The sequence below is a fragment of the Aotus nancymaae genome, unplaced genomic scaffold, assembly GCF_030222135.1.
Source record: "Aotus nancymaae isolate 86718 unplaced genomic scaffold, 86718_ANA_hifiasm-v0.15.2.pri h1tg000108l, whole genome shotgun sequence".
Taxonomy (NCBI): Eukaryota; Metazoa; Chordata; class Mammalia; order Primates; family Aotidae; genus Aotus; species Aotus nancymaae.
The window spans coordinates 2493336-2516251 of record NW_026988523.1 but is presented as its reverse complement, the minus strand read 5'-3'; the positions used below and the strand labels follow the sequence as shown (position 1 = coordinate 2516251).

The 22916-nt window shown below is 38.9% G+C and overlaps 1 protein-coding gene across 4 annotated transcripts in view; it reads left to right on the top strand.

Annotated features, from left to right (window-relative positions):
* The window catches only part of NME7 (NME/NM23 family member 7), a 147371-nt gene that overhangs the window by 108454 nt on the left and 16001 nt on the right, over positions 1–22916 (top strand). For all 4 annotated transcript variants that reach the window (XM_064370572.1, XM_064370574.1, XM_064370575.1 and 1 more), the window contains exon 11: positions 807–914. In XM_064370572.1, the coding sequence (XP_064226642.1) occupies positions 807–914 (108 nt within the window). The remainder of the gene's footprint in view (positions 1–806; positions 915–22916) is intronic.

The following is a 22916-nucleotide window of genomic DNA, read 5'->3' as shown; positions in this document are numbered from 1 at the left end:
TCTAACATTCTTGCCCTCAAACTAACCTCAGCCATGGTTATGCCTTAAAACTGATCATTATCAATCACTGTAGCCCCGTCTTCTCCCACCCACAGTAATCTGCATCTCAACTATCTTTTAAATTTCCAGCTCCCTTTCTCTAACATACTGATCTCAATAATTATCGCATCCCCCTAGGAGTTCAGATTTATTGATTCACCTTTTCGTGTCTATTACCTCTTTATCCCCTAGGTCCTCTCTTCCTGTCTTACTTAAATCTTTTTATACCTGATTATCATTACCTTGTCTCTCTCTAACCCTCATTAAATTCACGGCTATTTGTGACCATTTTTTCCCCCTCAAGATGAACTACCACTAAGTTGATAAAACTAACATTTGTAAAAAATCTTTTGAAATCAATACCATCAGATTGATTCATTTTAAATGGAAGTTGTTAAGATCTCTATTGTCTTTATAAAATACAAATCTTTCACCATAATGAACTAGTTTCACATGTTGTGTGATTCCCATAATTTATTGATAAAAAGAAATGCAATTATTATTTCCCCCCATATGTAGATGACAGCAGACTTTACATTGGGCCACAGAAAAACCCTTGAGTGAACTGAAACTTCTCAGTGCTCAATGTTTTGTTTTTGTACATTCATGGTTTTTTTTTTATACATTTATGCTATTTCTAGGAAAAATTAGCACCATCTATATATAACATGTATTTCATAAATAAGTTAGTGTTTCATATAGCTAGTGTTTTTCTTATTTACACCATATGACTAACTTTAATCTATATGTGAATATATATTTACTAGGAAATTGCCCGGCATTTACGCCCCGGAACTCTCAGAGCAATCTTCGGTAAAACTAAGATCCAGAATGCTGTTCACTGTACTGATCTGCCAGAGGATGGCCTATTAGAGGTAAGATAAAGAAGGTAAACATCCTATTTATATTTCAAGCTCATAAATTATCTCAGCAGTTCTGATGTGTAAGAAAACATTTAATATTCTTGGAAGACTCTCTTACTTGGCCGCCTGATGATTTTGGACTGCAACTTTAAAAGACCAAATTGTACCATGCTGTGCAGCCTTCAAAGAATTAAGATTTTTTTTCTAGTTGGCATACATTATGATTTTAAAATAATTAAATTGTGTGAAATTTGTTTTTAAATCAGGTGACTATCCCATCACCATAAATTGTTGATCATTAAAATATATACAGTTGACCCTTGAACAATGTTTGAACTGTGCTGATCCACTTACATACTCATTTATTCAATAAATATATTAGAAAGGTTTTTGGAGATTTGTGACAATTTGAAAAAAACTCATGGATTAACTTTGTAGCCTAGAAATATCAAAAAAAAAGAAAAAAAAGGTACATTATGAGTGCATAAAATACATGCAGATACTAGTTTATTTGTAAGTATATTGACTTTCTATGTTATCAGTGAAGCTCCCAATCAACAGCATTAGTAGTTAAGCTTTTGGGGAGTCAAAAGTTATATGTAGATTTTTCCACTGTGCAGGGGGTAGGTACCCCTTATCTCCACACTGTTCAAGGGTCAACTGTTTTCCAATGAAATTAAGAAGTGCAGCCAGGCTTAGTGGCATGCGCCTGGAGTCCCAGCTACTTGGGAGCCTGAAGTGGGAGGATTGCTTGAGGCCAGGAGTTCGAGGCCACATTGTGCTATGATTGTGTTTGTGAATAGCCCCTGCACAGCAGCCTGGACATCATAGAAAGACTTTGTGTCTAAAAAGCATGGGGAGGAGTCTAATATACGATGTGATAGTGTTATCCATGGCAAATTCATATGGGTCTGCAGCAACCGCAGTACTTGCCTTTTCAGAAGAAAGAATTCAACCGAGGTGGCATAAGGTGAAAGAGAGACCGAGGCAAGTTTTAGAGCAGGAGTGAAAGTTTACTTAGAAACTTTACAGCAGGAACAAAAGAAAGGAAAGTACACCTGGAAAAGGGCTAAGCAGGTGACTGGAAAGACAAGTGTGTGGCTTGACCTTTTGACTTGGAGTTTTTATATGTTGGCATGCCTCCGGGGTCTTGCGTTACTTCTGCCCACTCACCCAGCTCCTGGGATCTTACTGGGAAGCCGCTCATCACCAGTTTTAGGTGTTTTCTATCTATTAGGAGCTGGCCGTTCCCTGGTGCCAGCTGTGACCAATTATTACTTCAGCGAGACAGTTAACGACCACCTGACCATCACCTGATGGTCTCCCGACACTCCTCGTGTGAGATAGGGGAGCTCTTTCCTGCCCTGCTCATACCCGACTATCTACCCACTGTAACAATAGCACTAAAAGTGATAGCTAACATTTTGGGCACTGTTATTAACCAGATTCTACGATGACACATGCGTTGTATAAATTATTTCTTTTAATTGCCATAGCAACTCCGTTCATTATATGTGTTTTTTTAGGAAACTGAAATTAAGACTCAGAGAGGTTAAGTAACATCCCCAAACCAGACAACTAATATGAGACAGAGCCATATTTGACTGCTTATCTTTTAAATTAACATAAAACAAGAAACAATGACAGAATTCTGAGAAAATATAAGTGAAAATGGGTCTGGTTTAAGGTTAAGAATGTCATTTGTAGGCCAAGATCCAAGAAGAAAACTTTACATAGAAATTTTATTTTTTTAACTTCTTAGATATTTTTAAATTTTTGTGTCAAAATAAGCTAAATGAAATTTAAAAAGAAATTAAGTGATTATGTTATAAATGACAAAAATGGTTGATATCCTTAATACATACTTATTTTAATGAGTATTTTTTATGTGATCAAATCTATTAATCTTTTAAAAAAAATTATGTCCTGGAAGTTGTACATAGAAAAGCCTTCCTGAAATATTTTGTTCTCATTTTCATACATTGAAATGTTCAATCCACCTGGAATTTATTAGACATATAGTGTGAGGTATGGATTTAGCCAGCTATCACAATATGGTTTATTAATAGTAAACAATGTATTTTATTTAAATGGCTACATCCATGGCTAAATGGGTTAAATTCTTCCATCCTTTAATTGATCTTTCTTATTTATTGAATACTTACATTACACCCTTGCCTGTTTCTGAACTTCCTATTTTATTCCATTGATCTGTGCCAGCAAAATACTGTTTTTATTATTGTAGCTTATTTATACTTTACAAAAGTGTTCTAAAATGTATTCCTCCAAATGAACTTTATTTTTTTTATCTATTTATTTTTTGAGAGGGAGTCTCACTGTGTTGCCCAGGCTGTAGTGCAGTGGTGCGATCTCAGCTCACTGCAACCTCGGTCTCCTGAGTTCAAGCAATTCTTTTGCCTCAGTCTCCTGCATAGCTGGGATTACAGGTGTGTGCCACCATGCCCAGCTAATTTTTTGCATTTTTAGTAGACATGAGGTTTTACTATGTTGTCCAGGCTGGTCTCGAACTCCTGACCTCAGGCGATCCACCCACCTCAGCTTCCCAAAGTGCTGGGATTAACAGGCATGAGCCACCACACCTGGCCAACCTCCAAATGAACTTTAAATGACTTTATACCAAGGTCTTTACTCCACCTCTACAGGATGCAAAAGGGACCTTGAGTGACATTACAATATGTTTATAAATTATATGGAAATGACATATCCGTAGTAGTGAGTTTCTCCAACTCCATATATGGTATGCCTCTCCTTTTATGCAAGCAGTAGAGTCACTTTTTTTCATATGATTCTTAGTCATAGTCTATTAAATTTATCCTCGTAAGTTTCTTTGTTGTTATAGAAAGTGACTTCGTTAGCTCCATTAAGATTTTCTGATATAATCCGAGATATTTGTAAAATCTTACCTATTATGCATCTTTGTATGAAATGTAGACATATTTGTGAAATGTAAAAATGTAGCAAGCTTTATTTTTTAATAACCAAAAAGATTAAATGTTTATTTTAAATTTTCACTTATTTTATAAATAAATATATCCTCACCTTCTGATAGCTTGTACCTAGCAACTAGGTTTGAACGGAGACTTTTACTCAATGAAAATGAAATGTTATTAACCATGAAATTTATAGCCATTAAAAAATATTATCCAAGAGGGCCTGAGGAAAAAAAAAGAAAAAGGAAAAAATATAATCTAAGGTATGCCTATGATTTTGCTCATATTGTTTGAAATAGATTATTACTGCCTGCAGTTTGGAAAGCCACTTACTAAATGATTGAAATTTTTCTGATATACTACACTGGAGATTTCATCGCATGTTAATGACTGTGGTTTAGAGAATCAAAAATCAAAAATTTGAGCTTCAGTAGCTTCAGATTTCATCGCATGTTAATGACTGTGGTTTAGAGAATCAAAAATCAAAAATTAGAGCTTCATGGCTCTAAATCATCATGGCTGATGATTTTACTTGATGTGACCTTGAATAAGTCACATTTTCTTTCCATGCCTCACTTCTTTTATCAATAAAATGAAATAAAGAGTGCTGATATAGTCAAGGATGCCCTTAGCAATTAACCATTTTCAGATTATTATTTGGCTTCAGATAGTAAAATATTATGAAAACATGTAAAGGCCAAATGAGGTATCTGCCTGTAAGTCTTCAAAGTAAAAATCCAAGTGACAAAAAGACAAGTTGTCTGGTTAGTGAGTACTTTGTTCCTAAGATCAGCTCTTCATTAAGGGAACATCCTTTAGATGCAGAGTGACCATAAAATGTATTGCCTAATTAAACACCCTTGGAAAGGCAGCTCTAATCAGACAAGATGTTAGGACAAGAGGCATAAACCAGAACTATCACAGGCAAACTGGAGTATGTTGTTACCCTATTTATATGGCAAGAAGAGAAAGAGGGGAACATGCTACTTCTCTTTAATCTTTCCCTAATGTGATGTTTACTGAGTTCTGTGTCATGAGCATAGAGCTCAGAAAGTATGTCTTCCATTTATATTTTGTCATTTTTCATGATTTTATTTATTTTTATAGCAAACAATTATATAACATGTTTTACTTGCTGGATTGTGATAGGATCAAACAATTCATTTCTACTGTTCTCCCAGAGCTCATAGGAAGTTTGAGAGGTCAGATATCTTAGCATGAACATAGAAATTTGTTTTCTTTGAATATTGCTAATTGTGACCCAGTTGATTTTGTGATTGTAGGAATAAATTATGACATTTATGAGATATTTTAGAATGTTCTTTCACTATTAATGTTCTCTTATACTCTGATGGCTATAACTATAAAGATCTTAAATTTGTATGTTAAAGACAGCATTGATGGGAAAATGTTCAGCCGAGTAATCAAAGAAATGCTAGTTTTTCTATTAATGGCAAAGAGTTTTTGAAGTAATAATGCCCACTGCTGGCAATGCTACGGTAAAGTAGATACCCTCATATAGCTGGTGACAATTATGGGCAAAAAATATTGAAAGCCTTAGAGTTTTTCCATAACTTTTGTCCCAGAATTCTACTTAGAATCTAAGCAAAGGAAGAGAGTGGCAGCAGGACTACAAAATGGAAAGTTATCTGCACAGATGTTCATGGAAAGAGTATTTGTGGTCATTAAAAATGGAAATAATATGCATGTCTACCGATACATCCTGCCTTCCCTCATCTAAGAAACCTTCCATGGCACCCATAGTCTGCATCAGTCCATATGTGTGTTTTTCATAGCGCTTTGCCTTCCTATACTGTAGTGGTGTAGCTGAGCCAAAATAGCTCTATACACCTGGGCAAGTTACTCATCTCACCGTGCGTAGCGTCCTCACTCCGTAAAATGAGGATAACAGTACCTACCCTATCAAATAGCATTGTGCCTAGCAAATAGTAATTGCTCAACAAATGATAATAGTTATATTATTATTACTATTACAGTATAGTGTCTGTTTGCTCAGTGAGACTGTGAATACACATAGGGAAGATATATTTTTCTTGCCTGGCATATAAAATCTCTTCAATAAGTGGTTTTTGAAAGTAAGAAAAGGGAAGCGTTTAGTTAAATAAATTATGCTTATTGCACTCAGTGAAAAAGTATGTCACCTTTCTTCTTTGATGATGATAATGAAGACTCTGTAATAGTGTTTCCTAGCCTTTGTTGCACTTAGAATCACTTAGCCAGTTTGTAAAATACTGATGTCCCGACTCACCCCCAGAGATTCTAATTTTTTTTTTTTTTTTTGAGACGGAGGCTCACTCTGTCACCCAGGTTGGAGTGCAGTGGTGCGATCTCGGCTCACTGCAACCTCTGCGTCCTAGGTTCAAGCGATTCTTCTGCCTCAGCCTACCGAGTAGCTGGGACTACAGATATGTGCCACCATGCCCAGCTAATTTTTTGTATTTTTAATAGAGACAGAGTTTCACTGTGTTAGCCAGGATGGTGCCAATCTCCTGACCTTGTGATACACCCACCTTGGCCTCCCAAAGTGCTGAGATTACAAGTGTGAGCCATTTTTAAAACAATTTTAAACTTTTAGAAAAGTTGCAGGCACAATACAATAAACTTTTTTTTTAACGAACATTTGAGAGTAAGTCACCACAACATACCATGATGGGTATACTTCTGAATCCTTTAGTGTGTATTTTTAACATAAAAGAGCATTTTTTTACGTAATCACATTACAAGCTTCCAAATAAGGAAATTAACATTGATTTATTACTACCATCTAATCCTTAGACTGCATTCAGATTTCACCAATTGTCTCAATAAGGTTCTTTGATAGCAAAAGGATCCAGGTGAGGACCATGCATTGCATTTAGTTTTCTCCTTAGTCTCTTTCAATCTAGATCAGCGTCTACATTTTTCCTTGACTTTCATTACCTTAACACCTTTAAAGATAACAAGCAGAGATTCTAATTTAATTGATCCATTTATCCCTTTGCTCATCAGAAATTTTTCTAGATGGCTTCCATCTACAGTTCTAACAAGGTACTGACAAATTTATTTTGCTGTATGGCATATATTACTCACAGGCGAAGTCATTTGTTGACTCCCCGTTGTCTGTGAAAATGAATGATGCTTTTGTGATGTTGTGACTCGGCCTCGAGTATGCCTCTCCTCTTCTCCACTTCAGTGTTGTCATCTCACCCATGTCACCAATGATACTTCTGAAAGTCAGTTTTACTTTCTCCTCACTTCATCTTTCCCCAGGATTTGTTGAAAAACATATCTTTAGGAATCATTGTATGAAGGGAAAAAATATCTACCTATTTGCCTTTCACTTCACCTCTATACCTGTGGTCTTTTCCAAGGACCTTCTTTTTCTGATTTTCTCATACAGGAACAACCAAAACTGCATTTACTGAAATTGAAAACCTCAATGTTGCCGAATGGGTATATGGTAGAAAATTCAAGTATGTTTGAATTTTAATTCTGTATACCAAAATGATAGGTCAGTCATTCATTTAGGTACTTTATTATTATTATTATTTTGAGACAGGGTCTCATTCTGTCTCCCAGGCTGGATTGCAGTATTGTGATCATGGCTCACTGCAGCCTTCACCTCCTGGGCTCAAGCGATCCTCCAGCCTCAGCCTCCCTAGAGGCTGGGACTATAGGCTATGCCACCATGCCCAGATAATTTTTTTTTGTAAAGATGGGGTCTCATCATGTTGCCCAGGCTGGTCTTGAACTGCTGGGTTCAAGAAATCCTCCAGCCTCAGCCTCCCAACTTGCTGGGATTACAGGCAAGAATCACCATGCCTGGCCTGTATTTATATTTTTTAAACATTAAAACACTTCACTGGGGACATACCAGTAAACAGAATACATGTGGCTCTTATCCTCACAGAGCTTACCTTTCAGGAGACAGGCATGTACAGCAAATATTTTACAGGATGATGAAAACATGGGTCTTTCCTGTTTTATTTTTTCCCTAAATGTTCTGTAACTTGGTGATATCACTTTTGTGATTATAAACTTTTAAGACGCATATAAAATATTTCATTGTATGTATAAGTGTAATTGCCCAATGGGTTCTTCCTGCCCCCTGCACAGCCAAAATCAATTCACCGAGACTGCAGCATTGAAGTTAGTAGTTTAATTGACAAAAGGCCAACCACATGGGAGATGGAGTTATTACTCAAATCAGTCTCCCCAAAGGATCAAAGATTAAGGTTTTTATCGATAATTTGGTGGCCAAGGGTTAGGGAATGGGTACTGCTGACTGATTGGGGATGAAATCATAGAGGTGTAGAAAGTGGTCCTCTTGTCCTGAATCTGCCTCTGGGTGGGGCCACAGGATCAGTTGAGTCATGAGTCAGGGTCCAGGTGAGGTCCATCGGTTGCCAGAATAGACATCTAAAAATCATCTCAAAAGACCAGTCTTAGGTTTTACAATAGTGATGTTACCTATAGGATCAACTGGGGAAATCACAAATCTTGTGACCTCTGGCCACATGAGCCCTGAGAAGTAAAGCATTATAGAAATGACATCTACATTTTAGCAGAGTTCAGGCCTCTCCCATAATCTTAATCTTGTGGCTTTTCATTAGTTTTACAAAGGTAGTTTTCAAGTTAAACTGCAGACTAAATTCCTCTCATGGTGAGCTTGGCCGACATCCAGGAATGATGAAGACAGCCAGCCTGTGAGGCTAGAAGCAAGATGGAGTCAGCCATGTTAGATTCTCTCACTGTCATAAGCTTTGCAAAGTCAGTTTCATAAGTAGTTGATCAAAACAAATCTGAATTTGGATACATAATTATTTCTGCATGGATTCTTATTGTAGTACACTGGGGGGAAAATAATGAATCAAGAAATAAACTTAGGTGCATGGTGACTAAGATGATTGGACAGGCCCCAATTTCTTGGCCGTGATTAACGCAGGCCCCTGCACATACTGACACTCATAATTTATCTTTAGTTTTAGTTTCTATCTTGAAGGAAGAAGAGTTGTGATTTTTACTGGTACATCGTCAAAGGGAACAACTTGTACAAATACAAAAGCAAACAGCTTTCTCTTTGAGATCTAAGAATAGTGCATCAGGACTGGGGCTTTGACTAGGAGGTGGAAAATGACGAGATAAAGCTGGAGAAGTCAGCAGGGGCCTTGTAAAGTCATATTAAGACATCTGAACTTTATCTTGAGGGCATTAGGTATCCAAATAAGTGCTTTACACAGGGGAATAGCACAATCATATCTGTGTTATAGAGATCACTCTGGCTGCAGTGTAGAGAACAGATCAAAGAGGCCTGGGGTGGGGCAGGGGAAACAGGTGGGTGGAGTCTAGGAGGACAAAGACTAGGTAGAAGGCTATTCAGATAAATCAGGAGAAAATTCTGGTTGCCTGAATTACTATGGCAGAAGGGATAGCCAGAGGCAGTGAGCTTCAAAAGACATTTAGTGGGATAGAACAGACATTCTCAGAGACTAATTGGATGTGAAGGGTAACCTGTGGTAATGAATCCAGATTAACGCCTGTCCCCAAGCAAACACGATAGTACTACCTTTATCTGTGATACCAAAATCTAAAAATTGATAAATATCTGCAAACAAAAGTGTTTTCATAGTTTAATGGTAAAGCCTAACCCGATCTTATATCAAGTTGTATATCATTAAACAATTTTTTTCAGTAGCTTGACAAAACATTCCATGTGTATCATTTTTATTTAACCTATTTAATGTGACTATTCACCTTGCTGCAAAAATATTAATGTATTTGATGATGAGTGACTTCCCAGACCCCTTGGACTATTGTATAATATATACTATATATTCCAGATTATTATTGAAATTTCCAAAACATCTGGCACCAGGAGTCTCGAATAACAGACAGTAGACAAGCTTTGAAGTGGCTGTGGAGAAAGTGCTGATCACAGAATATATATTTATGGGTTGTATTTATAATTCAATTGATTTAGGAGATTACATGTATTATGGTATTATTTTCTGATGAACAGTTTGACCCAGGGGTGAAGTTTTTACAGGAGGGTACAATGAGGAAAGATAATTGAGGATGTTAGCAACGGTGGTTGAAGTTATAAACAAGGAAAGATGTGATGGCAGGAGGTGCTTGAAGAAAGGGAGAAGAAAGTAGATGGGCCAAGGAACTGAATGCTTCTCTGAGGTACCTACAGAGATCCCAGGAAGAACAGGGAGGGAGCTGTCATGGTACATTGCAGAAGTGGAGCTTTCTGTAGTAATGGATGACATGGTTCAGGGTATGGCCATGGAAAGAAGTAGCCAGTGTGGAGTAGAGATCAGCATCAGTCACTAGAGATACGTAATTTTAGGAACCGAGAGAAGCTTTCATGTTGAGTGGCATTGAAATCACCTAGGATCACAGCTAGGAGGCAGGGTGGAGAGGAAAATGGTGACTCAAAGTCTGAAGTCTTTCACAGATGGGGGAAGTGAACCAAAGGAAGATGTGACAGCGACAAGGAAAAAAGATTTAGCCAGATGGCATAAGCCTCAAAGAGTCAGGAGCTCATATATGAAGGGAGGAGGTCTTAAAGTAGCCCTGGGGCGGCCGGGCGCAGTGGCTCACGCCTGTAATCCCAGCACTTTGGCAGGCTGAGATGGTCAGGTCACGAGGTCAAGAGATCGAGACCATCCTGGCCAACATAGTGAAACCCCATCTCTACTAAAAATAAAACAAATTAGCTGGGCATGGTGGCACACGCCTGTAGTCCCAGCTACTCGGGAGGCTGAGGCAGGAGAATTGCTTGAACGCTGGAGGCGGAGGTTGCAGTGAGCCGAGACTGCGCCACTGCACTCCAGCCTGGCGCCTGGCGACAGAGCCAGACTCTATCTCAAAAAAAAAAAAAAAAAAAAGTAGCCCTGGGGCAAAGGATAGAACTACTCCTACCCTCCTGGCCAGAGAAGCTTTGCCTGAGGACCCCAAGGAATTGATGCCCTTAGAGGATATCCAGGTTTCATTTAAGGCTAAGAGGCCTATGAGGAGATTCAAGTTTCAAAGGAGTTTACAATGATTCTGAAGTTCTGAAGGAGGAATAGGAGTAGTTAGAAATGGGAAGGGAAGAAGAATCTCAGAGCCATGTGAGAATAGCAGGATGGGAGAAAATAAGTGAACAGAATGGCCTCCATGTTGGTGGGTTGGGGTGTGACAAATTAGTAATTAATTTTCTGGTCACTAGTAAATAGAGATCATAAAATAATCTTTAAAAATTAGAACTTTTACTTTTCTGCCCTGTCATTTGAGATCTGAAGGTAGGCACGTGGGACTGGTATGGCAGCTCCATAATACCATCAGTCACCCAGTCTCCTCGTCCTTGGCACTGCCATCACCTTTAGTATGTGCTTTTTGTCTTGTTGCCACAGAATGGTTGTCAGAACTTGAGTTATCACCTCTTTTTTCCAGACATAAAGGAAGAAGAGTGAGGGCAAAAGGCAAAGAATACCGGCTGAGCTAACACTTCCTCCCTCACCCACCTTTAAGCTTTTCCAAAAACCAGAAGAACCCTCACCCAACACCTTCTGGTTATGATTTTTTTTTTTGGTTGAGATTTAGTCCTGTGGCCACCCTTTTTAGAAAGGAAGTGAGTAAATGTAGTTCTGTTAGTTGCGAACATTGCTCTATCTAGCAGAAATCAGGATACTATTAGAAGGAAGAAAGAGAGAATGAATGTTGGGTAGGTAAATAGGAGTATCTTCCCCAGGCCAGCAACAAGCAGCATTTATCTAGGAAACAGGTTTCCAATAGAACTGGCCCCATTTGATCCCTAGTGTGGTGATTCTGACATGTCCTCTCCTGCTCTAGAACATCTGCATCACCTGAGAACTTACGGGAAATGAAATTCCCCGGCTCCACCGTAGGCCAGCTGACTCAGAAACGCTGGGGATTCAACCCGGGAGTCTGTGCTTTAACAAGCCCTCCAGGTGCTTCTGATGCCCATAAAATGTGAGAACTACTGTCCTAGTGCAGCGGTTCCCAGTCAATGGCATACATTAAAATCACTGATAGAGTTTTTTAAAACTGTGTAAGCCTAGAGCCCTGTTATAGAAGATTCTGGTTAAATAGGTCTGGTATGATAGAGTAGTGCCCCTTATTCATGGTTTCACTTTCCAGGGTTTCAGTTACCTGTGGTCAACCATAGTCCAAACATATCAAATGGAAAAATCCAGAAATAAACAATTTATGATTTTTAAATTGTATGGTACCTTAAAGAGCAGGGTTATAAAAATTTAAAAAAAGTTTTAAATTGTATGCCGTTCTGAGTATATGATGAAATATTACAGTATATTGTTGTAATTATGCTATTTGATTGTTAATCTCTTACTGTGCCTAATTTATAAATTAAACTTTATCATATATATATGGAGAAACATAGTATAGATAGAGTTCAGTTCTATCTATGGTTTCAGGCATCCACTGAGGGAACTGGAACATATTCCCCACTTAGAAGGGGGCCCTACTGTATTTCATGCTGCAGGTGATTCTGATAGTCTGATATGGCTGATAGTTAAAGTGGCATTTAGAAACCACTGTCCCAGTGAGTTGAGGGCACACCAGACTTTTTTTTAACTTGTAAAACAACCTATCAACATAGTAAACAGACAACCTACAGAATGGGAGAAATGTTTTGCGAACTATGCATCTGACAAAGGTCTAATATCCAGCATTTAGAAGGAACTTAAATTTACCAAAACACAACCAAAAAACTCCATTAGAAAGTGGCCACAGGACATGAACAGACAGTTCTCAAAAGAAGACATACATCAGACTTTATAGAAGTCAGCTTTGGTTCTGCTTTTGAGGAAAGCGTAGACCCTGTGAGCAGGCCAGTAAAGGGATTGTTTTGCTTTCAGGACTTGCTGAGAGTTGGAAACAGCAGCAGTTTCTTAACTTTGAAGGGATCTGTAGCCAAGGGTTGTTACACTTCCAAGAGAGTTCCAGTCTCTGAATGAGGCAATCTTTGACTTCTCTGGAAGGAGCCAACCATGACCTAATTGATTACCCAGATTTTTGGGGGGAAGTCAGTGTTGAGGCTGCCATTTGCCTTCCCAGGGAGAAGAGGCCTGAGATATGTATGTATTTGCATGCATTGAATGAATGCCGAGGCTAACAAGGGCAGAGGCCCAGGCTCTCTTGCAGCTTAAAATAGTTATTTCAGGTTCATCAAATCCGCACTTAGCATTTAGCATGGTCATGTGGCTCAGAGTTGTACAGGGGACCAAGTCTTGTCTCTCCCTGTGGGTTGTGTAAGTGCTTTGAGGGCCCAGGGTTATCATGGACTTTTATCTCCAGGTGCTCACATATTGCAGGCTTTCAGTTTGTTGAGTAACTGCATGGGGGAATATATCATGAATGGGGACAGTGTACCTTCATCCCCGCTCTTTTTTTTTTATATGGCTGAAATGTCAAATGACCTGATGAGAGTGAGCCCCTTTCAAGTACCACATCTCACTATTCCCTCCACCTGCTAGTTGCCAGAAAAGTCTACTACAGCATCCCAAAAATGTGAACAATTGTTATGTGTCAATTAAAAAGGCCACTTCCACCAACATCTTTTTTCATTGCTGTTTATTCAAATAAAACCTGAAATATGTGCATGTGGAAAGCAGATAGTTTGCATGGATTTATTTTCTTCATTCTCAAACCTGTATTTCAAAAGTCTACATTCATCTTAAAAACATCAAGAAAATATAAGAGGCATTAAGCTATCAAAGTGTAATTCTTTATGGCCCAATTAGTATTTCATCAGCATTTGCTGTTTTCTCAAGTAAAGGAATCTTGGATAAGGAGCAATTTCATGTTCCCTCCTATATCCCGTCATAGTGGGGCATATGTTCATTGCTAGATTCAGAGGGAGTTACAGGTTCGTAGATCTTTCCATTTCTCAAGTACAGTCCCAGCTCCACCTTTCTTTAGGGGGGCTGCCTTCTGAATCTAAAAAGCAACAAGCTTAATAACTTAAGGACTATATTTAATATTATTTATCCCACTTTATATAGGCACTTATAAAATCATTCACGGAAGACTCTAGGATTATTTTAGATTAATTTATTTTGGATAAATTGGTTAATGAATAACTATGGAAAATCCATATAAAACAAATAGACACAGAATCATTGGACTAAAAGTGACCTTAAAGGGGGCATTTAAGAATCTCCAGGCATTTTATCTCAGTACTTTTTGCATCTTCTCTGCCTGTTCCCTAGGAAATGGTTCTCAAACAGTAGCAGAATTCCCTGGAGGACTTTTTAAATTAAAAAAATATGTATTTTTGAGACAGGGTCTCACTCTGTCAGCCAGGCTGGAATGCAGTGACATGATCACAGGTCACTGCAGCCTTGACCTCCCAGGCTCAAGTGATCCCCCCTTAGCCTTCCTAGTAGCTGGGACCACAGGCATGCACCATCATGCCCGGCTAATTTTATTTTATTATTTTATTTTATTTTATTGTAGAGACAGGGTATCCCTGTGTTGCCCAGGCTGCTGTAGAACTCCTGGAATCAAGCAGTCCTCCCACCTTGGCCTCTCAAAGTGTTGAGATTACAGGCATGAGCCACCGTGTGTGGCTGGACTATTTAAAAATACAGATTGCTGGGCTCTACTCCAGAGTGTCTAGTTCAGTAGATATGAGATAGGGCCTGAGAATTTGCATTCCAGGAAGTTCCCAGTTAGTGCTGTTGCTGTTGGTTTGGAGTACCACACTTAGAGAGCCATTGCTCTAAGCCAAAAAAACACTGTGCACTTCCCATTAAGTCACGTTGTTCTGTTGATTAATGTTTGTCAAGCTGTCATAAGATTCGGGATTTCACAGACCTGGAACATTTCAAAAAAAAAAAACAAAAACTAAGCAATAAACAATAGCAACAAAACCCACTTTGGGAATAGACATAATGATAAACTTTTTAAAATTTAACAAGTGAAGACATTAGAAAAATTCGTTTCCCATCATCATTATTTTGTTTTAAAAGGATATTTAATCATGAACATTGTAAGATAATGGACGGTGTCTTCAACTGAATAAATTCAGCTTTATCTGAAGCTCACTTTATTGCTATGGCATGTCAAAGGCATGATGGTCGAAGCAATCTGCTTTAGGTACAGGCAAAACAGAGTTGCATCTTCTGTAGATCATTTTAAAACAATAATAGAATCCACTAATAGTTTGTCTGCTTTTCATTATCACCATAAACAGGCAGTTCCAAACAATGTCAGTGAGAAAAGACTTCCCCTTCCCCAGGGTGGACTACTCCTGCCAACTCTTGGCTCATCACTGGTTTGTTGTCCTAATTTTTCCCATTTTGCCAAAAAGCGGTGAAGTGTCATCCTGGACCCTCACCATCTGGTGGTTGGGAGCAGCTGGGCTAAGTTACACGTGCTTATGGAGTCTTTGATTCTTAATTTTATTCAAACTTGATATGGAAAGCATATATCGCATTTCATAGGTCAAAAAGGAATGTAAACTACTTGAGTCCCAAGAGTGATGATTTTATCTATGTTAAAGAAAATTGGGCCAGCTGCTTTTGGTAATCCCAGCACTTTGGGAGGCTGAGGCAGAAGGATTGCTTGAGCCCAGGAGTTCAAGACCAGATAGGGCAACACAGCAAGACCTGTCTCTATCTTTAAACAAAAATTTTTTTAATTATACAAATTTTGAAAACATATATGAAAAATTAAAAAATCGTTTATAATTATTTGGAGAAATAGAGTCTAACACATATATAAGCACAAATATTTTTAAAAATATTTAACTAGAACTAATGGACAAAGGTAGAGAATTCTAATTTTCAAATGCAAAGTAAAAAGCCAGAGATTTTTTCATAATACTGAGTTCTTTGACATAACATGAGGAATTAAAAATGATTTTTATCTCAAAACTTAATTTTATCTAATCTATGGCTTAATTTTAACTACCACGTGTTGTTTTATTTAAATTTCATTCATTAATTGATAAGAATATGCAGTCATTTCACCAGGTGGTGTTTGAAGATGCACATTTCTGCCCAGCACAGTGGCTCACACCTATAATCCCAACACTCTGGGAGGCAATCACTTGAGCATAGGAGTTTGAGACCAGCCTGGGCAACATGGCAAGACCCAGTCTCTAAAGAAATACAAAAATAAGCCAGGCATGGTGGCATGTACCTGTAGTCTCAGCCACTCCAGAGGCTGAGGCAGAAGGATTGCTTGAGCCTAGGAGGTCAAGGTTTCCATGAGCTATGATCATGCCACTGTACTCCAGCCTGGGTGACAGAGTGAGATTCTGTCTCAAAAAATAAAAAGTTATTATCCCTATTTGGCTGGGCGCAATGGCTCACACCTATAATTCCAACACTTTGAGATACCGAGGTAAGATCACTTGAGCCCAGGAGTTCAAGACCAGCCTGGGCAACATAGGGAGATATCTCTACAAAAAATACAAATAAAAATAAAAAAATTAGCCAAGCATGGTGTCATGTGCTTAAAGTCTCAGCTAGTCAGGAGGCTGGGGGGTTTAAGGCTGCAGTGAGCCATGTCACTACACTCTGACCTGGGAGACAGAATGAGACTTTGTCTCAAAAAAAAAAAAAAAGAATTGAGGGTTTAGATGGAAAAGGTCAAAAAAACATGTAAAACTAAATTGTAATACAAAATTAAACACCAGCATAAGAGAATGTTGCCAGATAGTTACTATGTGATGAAGTGTTGGAAACAGTAAGTGTGAGAGTTTAATGGAGAGCAGTATGACTGTGGCTGGAGGGGGTCAGGGAAATTTCACGAATTTAATGAAATGGCATCTGAAGAATAAGGCAGATTTTTATACACACAGAAAAAGAGCATGGCATGGCAGGCTAGTTTTGGAGACATTGAATTCCTCTGGTTGAAGTGGAGGGTTCTTTGGCAGAGTATGGGAGATAAATTTGGAAATGTAAATTAGAGCTCGACTGTAGAGAATTTGGAAAGCTTTCTGATGGTAATAATGAACACTATGATAATGGTGATAAAAATAATAACTTTAATTTACTAAGCAATATATACCAGGTGCTATGCTGAGTTGTTTACCTGTATTACCTAAAAGCTCTATTGAATAGTTTCTGTTATCTCCATTTTATATGTAAAGACAGTGAACCTCCCATAGGTGAAATGACTTGGCCAAGATCGCTCCACCAATAAGTGGCAGAGAGCTGAAATTCGAACCCAAGTTTGTCTAAGTCCAAAACCAATGCTTTTATACAGCAAACTAGGTCAAGGATGACAAACATGTTTCAATTCAAGTGCCAACTTTTGATTTATTGATACAACCACAGCAAAATAGAAAAAAAATCACCATGATGGATTGCTGATGTTTGCTGTAAATGCGGGATGAGAGTTTCTTGGTATGTGTGACACACAGTGACTACTTAGGCTCTAGAAAACTGGAAGCCATCAGAGATTTTTGAACAGGGCAGTGACTTGATAAAGTAAAGTTTCCAAAGCTTTAACCAAGCAGCAGAATTTGAGGTGAGTAGATAATAGGAGTAATGGAAGCATATGCTCCGATCATCCAGTAGCAAGTCTTAAGGACCTGGTGGTCTAAAATTAGACCATTCAGATATTTTCTTCTACTTCAAGTGATCTATTTTGACTCTCAAGACACAATTCTTTGAATAGTAGCTATCTCCTCCACTGACCTCTAAGCTCCATGAGAACGATGACCTTTTATGTTTTGATCATTGCTCGATTCCCCAGTGGGTAGGCACTCCATATATTTTTCTTAAATCCAGTAATAGTAAAAGCAGTAATAGTAACAGAAAGCACTCACTTTATGCCCAGACTGGGTTAAGTACTTTGAGTATAGCAAATGCATGCGGAATCAGACTACCTGGGTTTGAATTCTAGCTCTGCCACTTTCTAGCTATCTAAGCAAGCTGGTTAAACTCTTGTGCCTGAATTACCTCATCTTTATGGTGGGGATAATAATAGTACTTATCTCAGAGAGCAGCAGCAAGAAATAAATTAGGTGATATATGTAAATCAATAAAAATAGGAAGTATTCAATTAATTATTGGTTACTGTTATCTTTTTAAATTATTATCATCTTCACCATTCTATACTTAACTTGTCCATTAGAAAATAAATATAGTAGAGTCAAAGGAAAGTCTATAACTTCTATGGCATGCCTGTTTTGTGTCAGACCTGTTAGGCTCTTTTATAAATGATATCCCAGCTAAGTTAAAACTCCCAAGTATAATTGCACTACCAGAAGCTACTTATCTTTTCACCAAACACAAAACCCACACAAATCTGAATTTTGTTTTTCTTTTCAACTGATTATAGGCTTTAACAAATCTAGTTTCAAAAAATGTATTTTTTAAGGTTAATTTAAAAAGCTTTACATTGGGGGGGCTCCCATGGGGAGGCAGGCTTCAGATCAGGTCATGCAGGGGCAGTGAACCCGAGGGAGGAGGCAGATGGACAGAGGACACAGGCAGAGGGAGGGGGTCTGCAGAGAGAAGAAGGTACTGACCAAGGTCTGGAATGACCATCTCTACCAAGAGGCCCTCTGCCTCCCACAGGGTGTCCAGACACTGGTGCACTCATTCCCACATGAGTGCCTGGGCTGGCACAGCCCTGAAGAAAGTGGCACCCACTCTGGCGGTCAGTGGGTCTGGCCCGGTGAAAGAATCATCACAGGCTTAGAGAGCTGGACAGCCTTGGGAGAGTAGGGGAGATATCTCTTCCAGCCTCCTGCCCTCAACCTGAGTCCATCTCTGAGCCCTGGGTCACGCAGGGCCACCCTGGACTCACTCCACCAGCAGTAGGTCAAGTTCTGTAGAGGTTAAGAGGGTCACAGTCCTACCAAAGCCTCGTGCAGTCATCCTCCATCCCCTCAAGGCCTCTTCCCTGATCTCCTACTCCATCCTGCCACTTTGCTCATCTCATCAGCTGCCCCTGAAGCACCCGGGACTCAGGGCTGGTTTTGTCTTTCAAGACCTTGGTGAAGGGCCGGCCCAAAATCTGCAGCCACACCTCATACAGCACCAGCTCTGCTTTCTCCCCTAGAGCAATGGGGGTGGAAGTGGCATCAGCCTGGGCCCCCCCTCTCCTAGAAGCCCTGGGATGGGACCCACACCCAAGCTCTAATGCTCCCATCCAGCAGTCAGCCATTGTTGGTCTAAGGGCCAATCCCTTGCTACCTGTTTTTGAGCGGCCCATGAGCTAAGAATGGCTTTTACATGTTTAAATGGTTGAAAACCGTAAAAAGTAGAATAATATTTTGTGATACCTGAAGAGTATATGACATGCAAATTTTAATGTCCATCAATAAAGTTTTATAGGAACATGGCGGGGTAGAGGAAAAGGCTTTTATTATTTTAGTGTAGCCTTTTATGCTTGAAGAGCAAATTATATTCCCTTGCAAGAAATTCAAAGGTCAGTACCTAGGTGCCAGCCTCAGCACCTTGCCTATCGGGACTTGCTCCTCTTTTTTTTTTTTTCCTTTTCCAGCCTCTCCTCTCATCACATAAACTCTCTTGTCTGTCTGTCACCTGGCAGTAAAATTAAACTCATGGATGATTCCCTTTTGTAGCTGAAGTTTGAGAGCCAAAAGCTAGCTGGCTAATAGGAAGTGAGAATACATGTTTTATCTAGACAAGCAAAACATCCCTTTGCCTACTGTTAAACAAAATCAAAATGTCATTTTCATCACCACTGAGCAAGCTTGTCTCTATTTTGTAGGCCTTTACTATGACGATCTTCAGTAAGGTTAATGTATTAAGTGAGTTTGGCCAATTACTGATCTTTTATCATAATGGAGAAGTTAAGGGGTTAGCAAGGGTCCTTGAAATCCAAAGAGATACTAGCAACCATTTTTCCATTAATTGCAATCTATTCACCACAGTACATCTTACCTTTTTGATAACAAGTATCCAGATAGACTAGCTTGCCCTTAGACTCCTAAATATATTTTTCTCAACTGTCTTTTTATAGAGCACAAAAATATTTGTTACGGGCTCAATATGCACACACATACACGCACACAGAGTAAATTAGAGACAGTATATCTACATATTGTAAACTAGAGACAGAGTCTTGCTCTGTCACTCATGCTAGAGTGCAGTGGTACGATTATAGCTCAATGCAGCCTTGAACTCCTGTGCTCAGGCAGCCCTTTGCTCTCAGCCTTCCGAGTAGCTGGGACTACAGGCATGCACCACCATGCCCAACTGATAAAATAAGTATTATATAATTGAATGAAGGTGATTCAGAGTCATGAAGGGACCCAGAGTCATAAAATATAAAGATGTTAAAAGACTGGCTCACATCAGAACTATAAAGTCCTGGTTCAGTAAGTCAGTACCACAGTAGTCTCCCCTTATCTGCAGTTTTGCTTTTCATTGGTCTCATTTACTCTCAATCATCTGTAGTTCAAAAATATTAAATGGAATATTCCAGAAGTAAACAATTCATGTTTTAAATTGCACACCATTCTGTGTAGCATGATGCAATCTTATGCTGTCTGCTTTGTCCCTTCTTCATCACCAGAAGGGTGAATACAGTACTTAAGATGTTTTCAGAGAAAGACCACATTCACAGCATTACTTTAATTACAGTATATTGTTATAACTGTTCTATTTTATTATTAGTTACTATTTTGATCTCTTAACTTTGTGCCTAATTTATAAATTAAACTTTATCATAGGTATGTCTGTATAAGAAAAAACATAGTGTATGTAGGGTTTGATACTATATGTGGTTTCAGGTACCCACTGGGGGAATATTCTAATAACCAAATATAATCCTCTAGCAGTAGACAGAAATGTGTAACTAAAATATTAACCTCTCTTAGTTAAATATTTATTTTTATTTTTATTTTATTTTATTTTGAGATGGAGTCTCACTCTGTTACCCAGGCTGGAGTGCAGTGGCAAGATCTCAGCTCCCTGCAACCTCCACCTCCCAGGTTCGAGCAGTTCTCCTGCCTCGGCCTCCCAAGTAGCTAGGACTACAGTATGTGCCACCACACTCGGCTATTGTTTGTATTTTTAGCAGAGACAGGGTTTCACCATGTTAGTCAGGCTGGTCTTAAACTCCTGACCTCAGGTGATCTACCCACCTCAGCCTCCCAAAGTGCTAGGATTACATGCGTGAGCCATCGCACCCAGCCAGTTAAATATTACTTAAAACTAACAAATAGATAGGCTCACTAGTGCTCTTATTTTTAGTAATCTTAAGTTGAAAGAACTTCCAGAAGAGCATTGGTCTAGAATGTATTGTGTGTGTGGGCATCTTGTGAAAGAGAACAACTGAGAAAAGATGCTAAGGACCACACATGTACGGGCACGTGGCTCTGATCCACATACCAAGGAAGGGAGACAAAGTGCCCTTTTTAACCTGTGACTTTTGTGTCTCTTCACCTAACCAGCTGGTATTGTGTTCACATTACCAACCACCAACACTGTCCAGTCCCTTCATTCTCCTGGCTCTGGAAGACTGAGGAGAAACATGAAACCAGTCCAGTCATTGTGCTTTGCTCTCTGCAGTGTGACCCTGAACTCTTGACTTTGATCTACTCCCTGCCTCATTTTTCAGTCAGTGACTCAGCAGTTTTTGAGTTAATAAGTAACTCGCAGGTGAGTGATTAAAAATTCTAGGAGGTGACTTAGAAAGGAGTCTAAAATATTGTTGCACTAATCGAATTCATCCTGTTTTTCATTCACAAAATATTACAGCTACTACTACTTTGGCTTTAGGGTGAAAATTGTTAAACCCACTACTGTTCCTTGTCCTTTAGACAGTTATGGGCCGTCCTATTTTAACAACAGGAAACAGAGGACTAGTCTAACAGGAAAATATCAGGCTCAATGTTTTCAAGAGCACATGTATTGAGAAGGTTTTGCAGGTTATAGAAAGCGTTTAAAGAAACAAGGCCAGGCACAGTGGCTCACACCTGTAATCCCAGCACTTGGGGAGGCCAAGGCAGGTGGATCACTTGTCAGTAGTTCAATGGCCATATTGCCTGGCCAATATGGCAAAACCTTGGCTCTACAAAAAAATACAAAAGTTAGCCAGGTGTGGTGATGTGCACCTGTAGTCCCAGATACTCAGGAGGCTGAGGCAAGAGAATCGCTTAAACCCAGGAGGCGGGGTTACAGTGAGCAGAGATCAATTGAAACACTGCACTCCAGCCTGGGCAACAGAGCGAGACTCTGTCTCAAAAAAAGAAGAAGAAAGTTGAAAGAAATTTTGTCAAATGTCAAATACTTCCACTACTATGTAGATGCTAATATTATGTAAGCAATTTTCTGTGAGCTAAGTGTGAAAGAAGTTATAACAATTGCTATATCCTTCTCACCTTTAATCTGAACGTTAATTTAGCCACAAAGATAGCAACAAGACAACATCTTGAAAGTGTCTTATCCATAGCAAAGTCACACTTTCTTTTCTTAAGCATAGATGAAGTCTAAACTACTATAGTCATTAATTTTAAATCTCATATTGGGCAAATGCTTACTTGATATAGTTAGGAACTTGATACAGTCATGTTTTTGATGAATTTTAAAAGATAGCTCTTCTGTGAAATTTATTTGCATTAACTCCTTCATACCATTTGCTTATGGATTTTGTATTTTTATGTATTTGGTAGGAATAGTAACTAGCTTGTAGGGAGTCCTAGCCACAAGCCAAGCATTGGTCTGAGTGTTTTGTATGCATTAATTGATTACTCCATTTACAGATGAGTAACTGAAACATGGAAGAGTTAAGCAACTTTCCCGAAGTCATACAGCTAGGACGTAGCAGAGCACAGACTTGAGCCCTGGCAGTCTGGGTCCAGAATTTACACTCTCTAACCTCACTGCCTTTCTGTGTGATCTTAAATGTGACAAGTATTATTTCTCTAGAGTTCATGATAGGATGGGGAGTGAGAGTAGAAAAATGAAGCATGGGGGAAGATATGATAGGAAATTGAGTCAGAATATTTGGCCTCCCTCAAAAGTAATTAGAATGATTAGATATCTACTTATGTTTTATCCTTTTTAACTGATATTTTTATTCATAAACTTGTCCAACT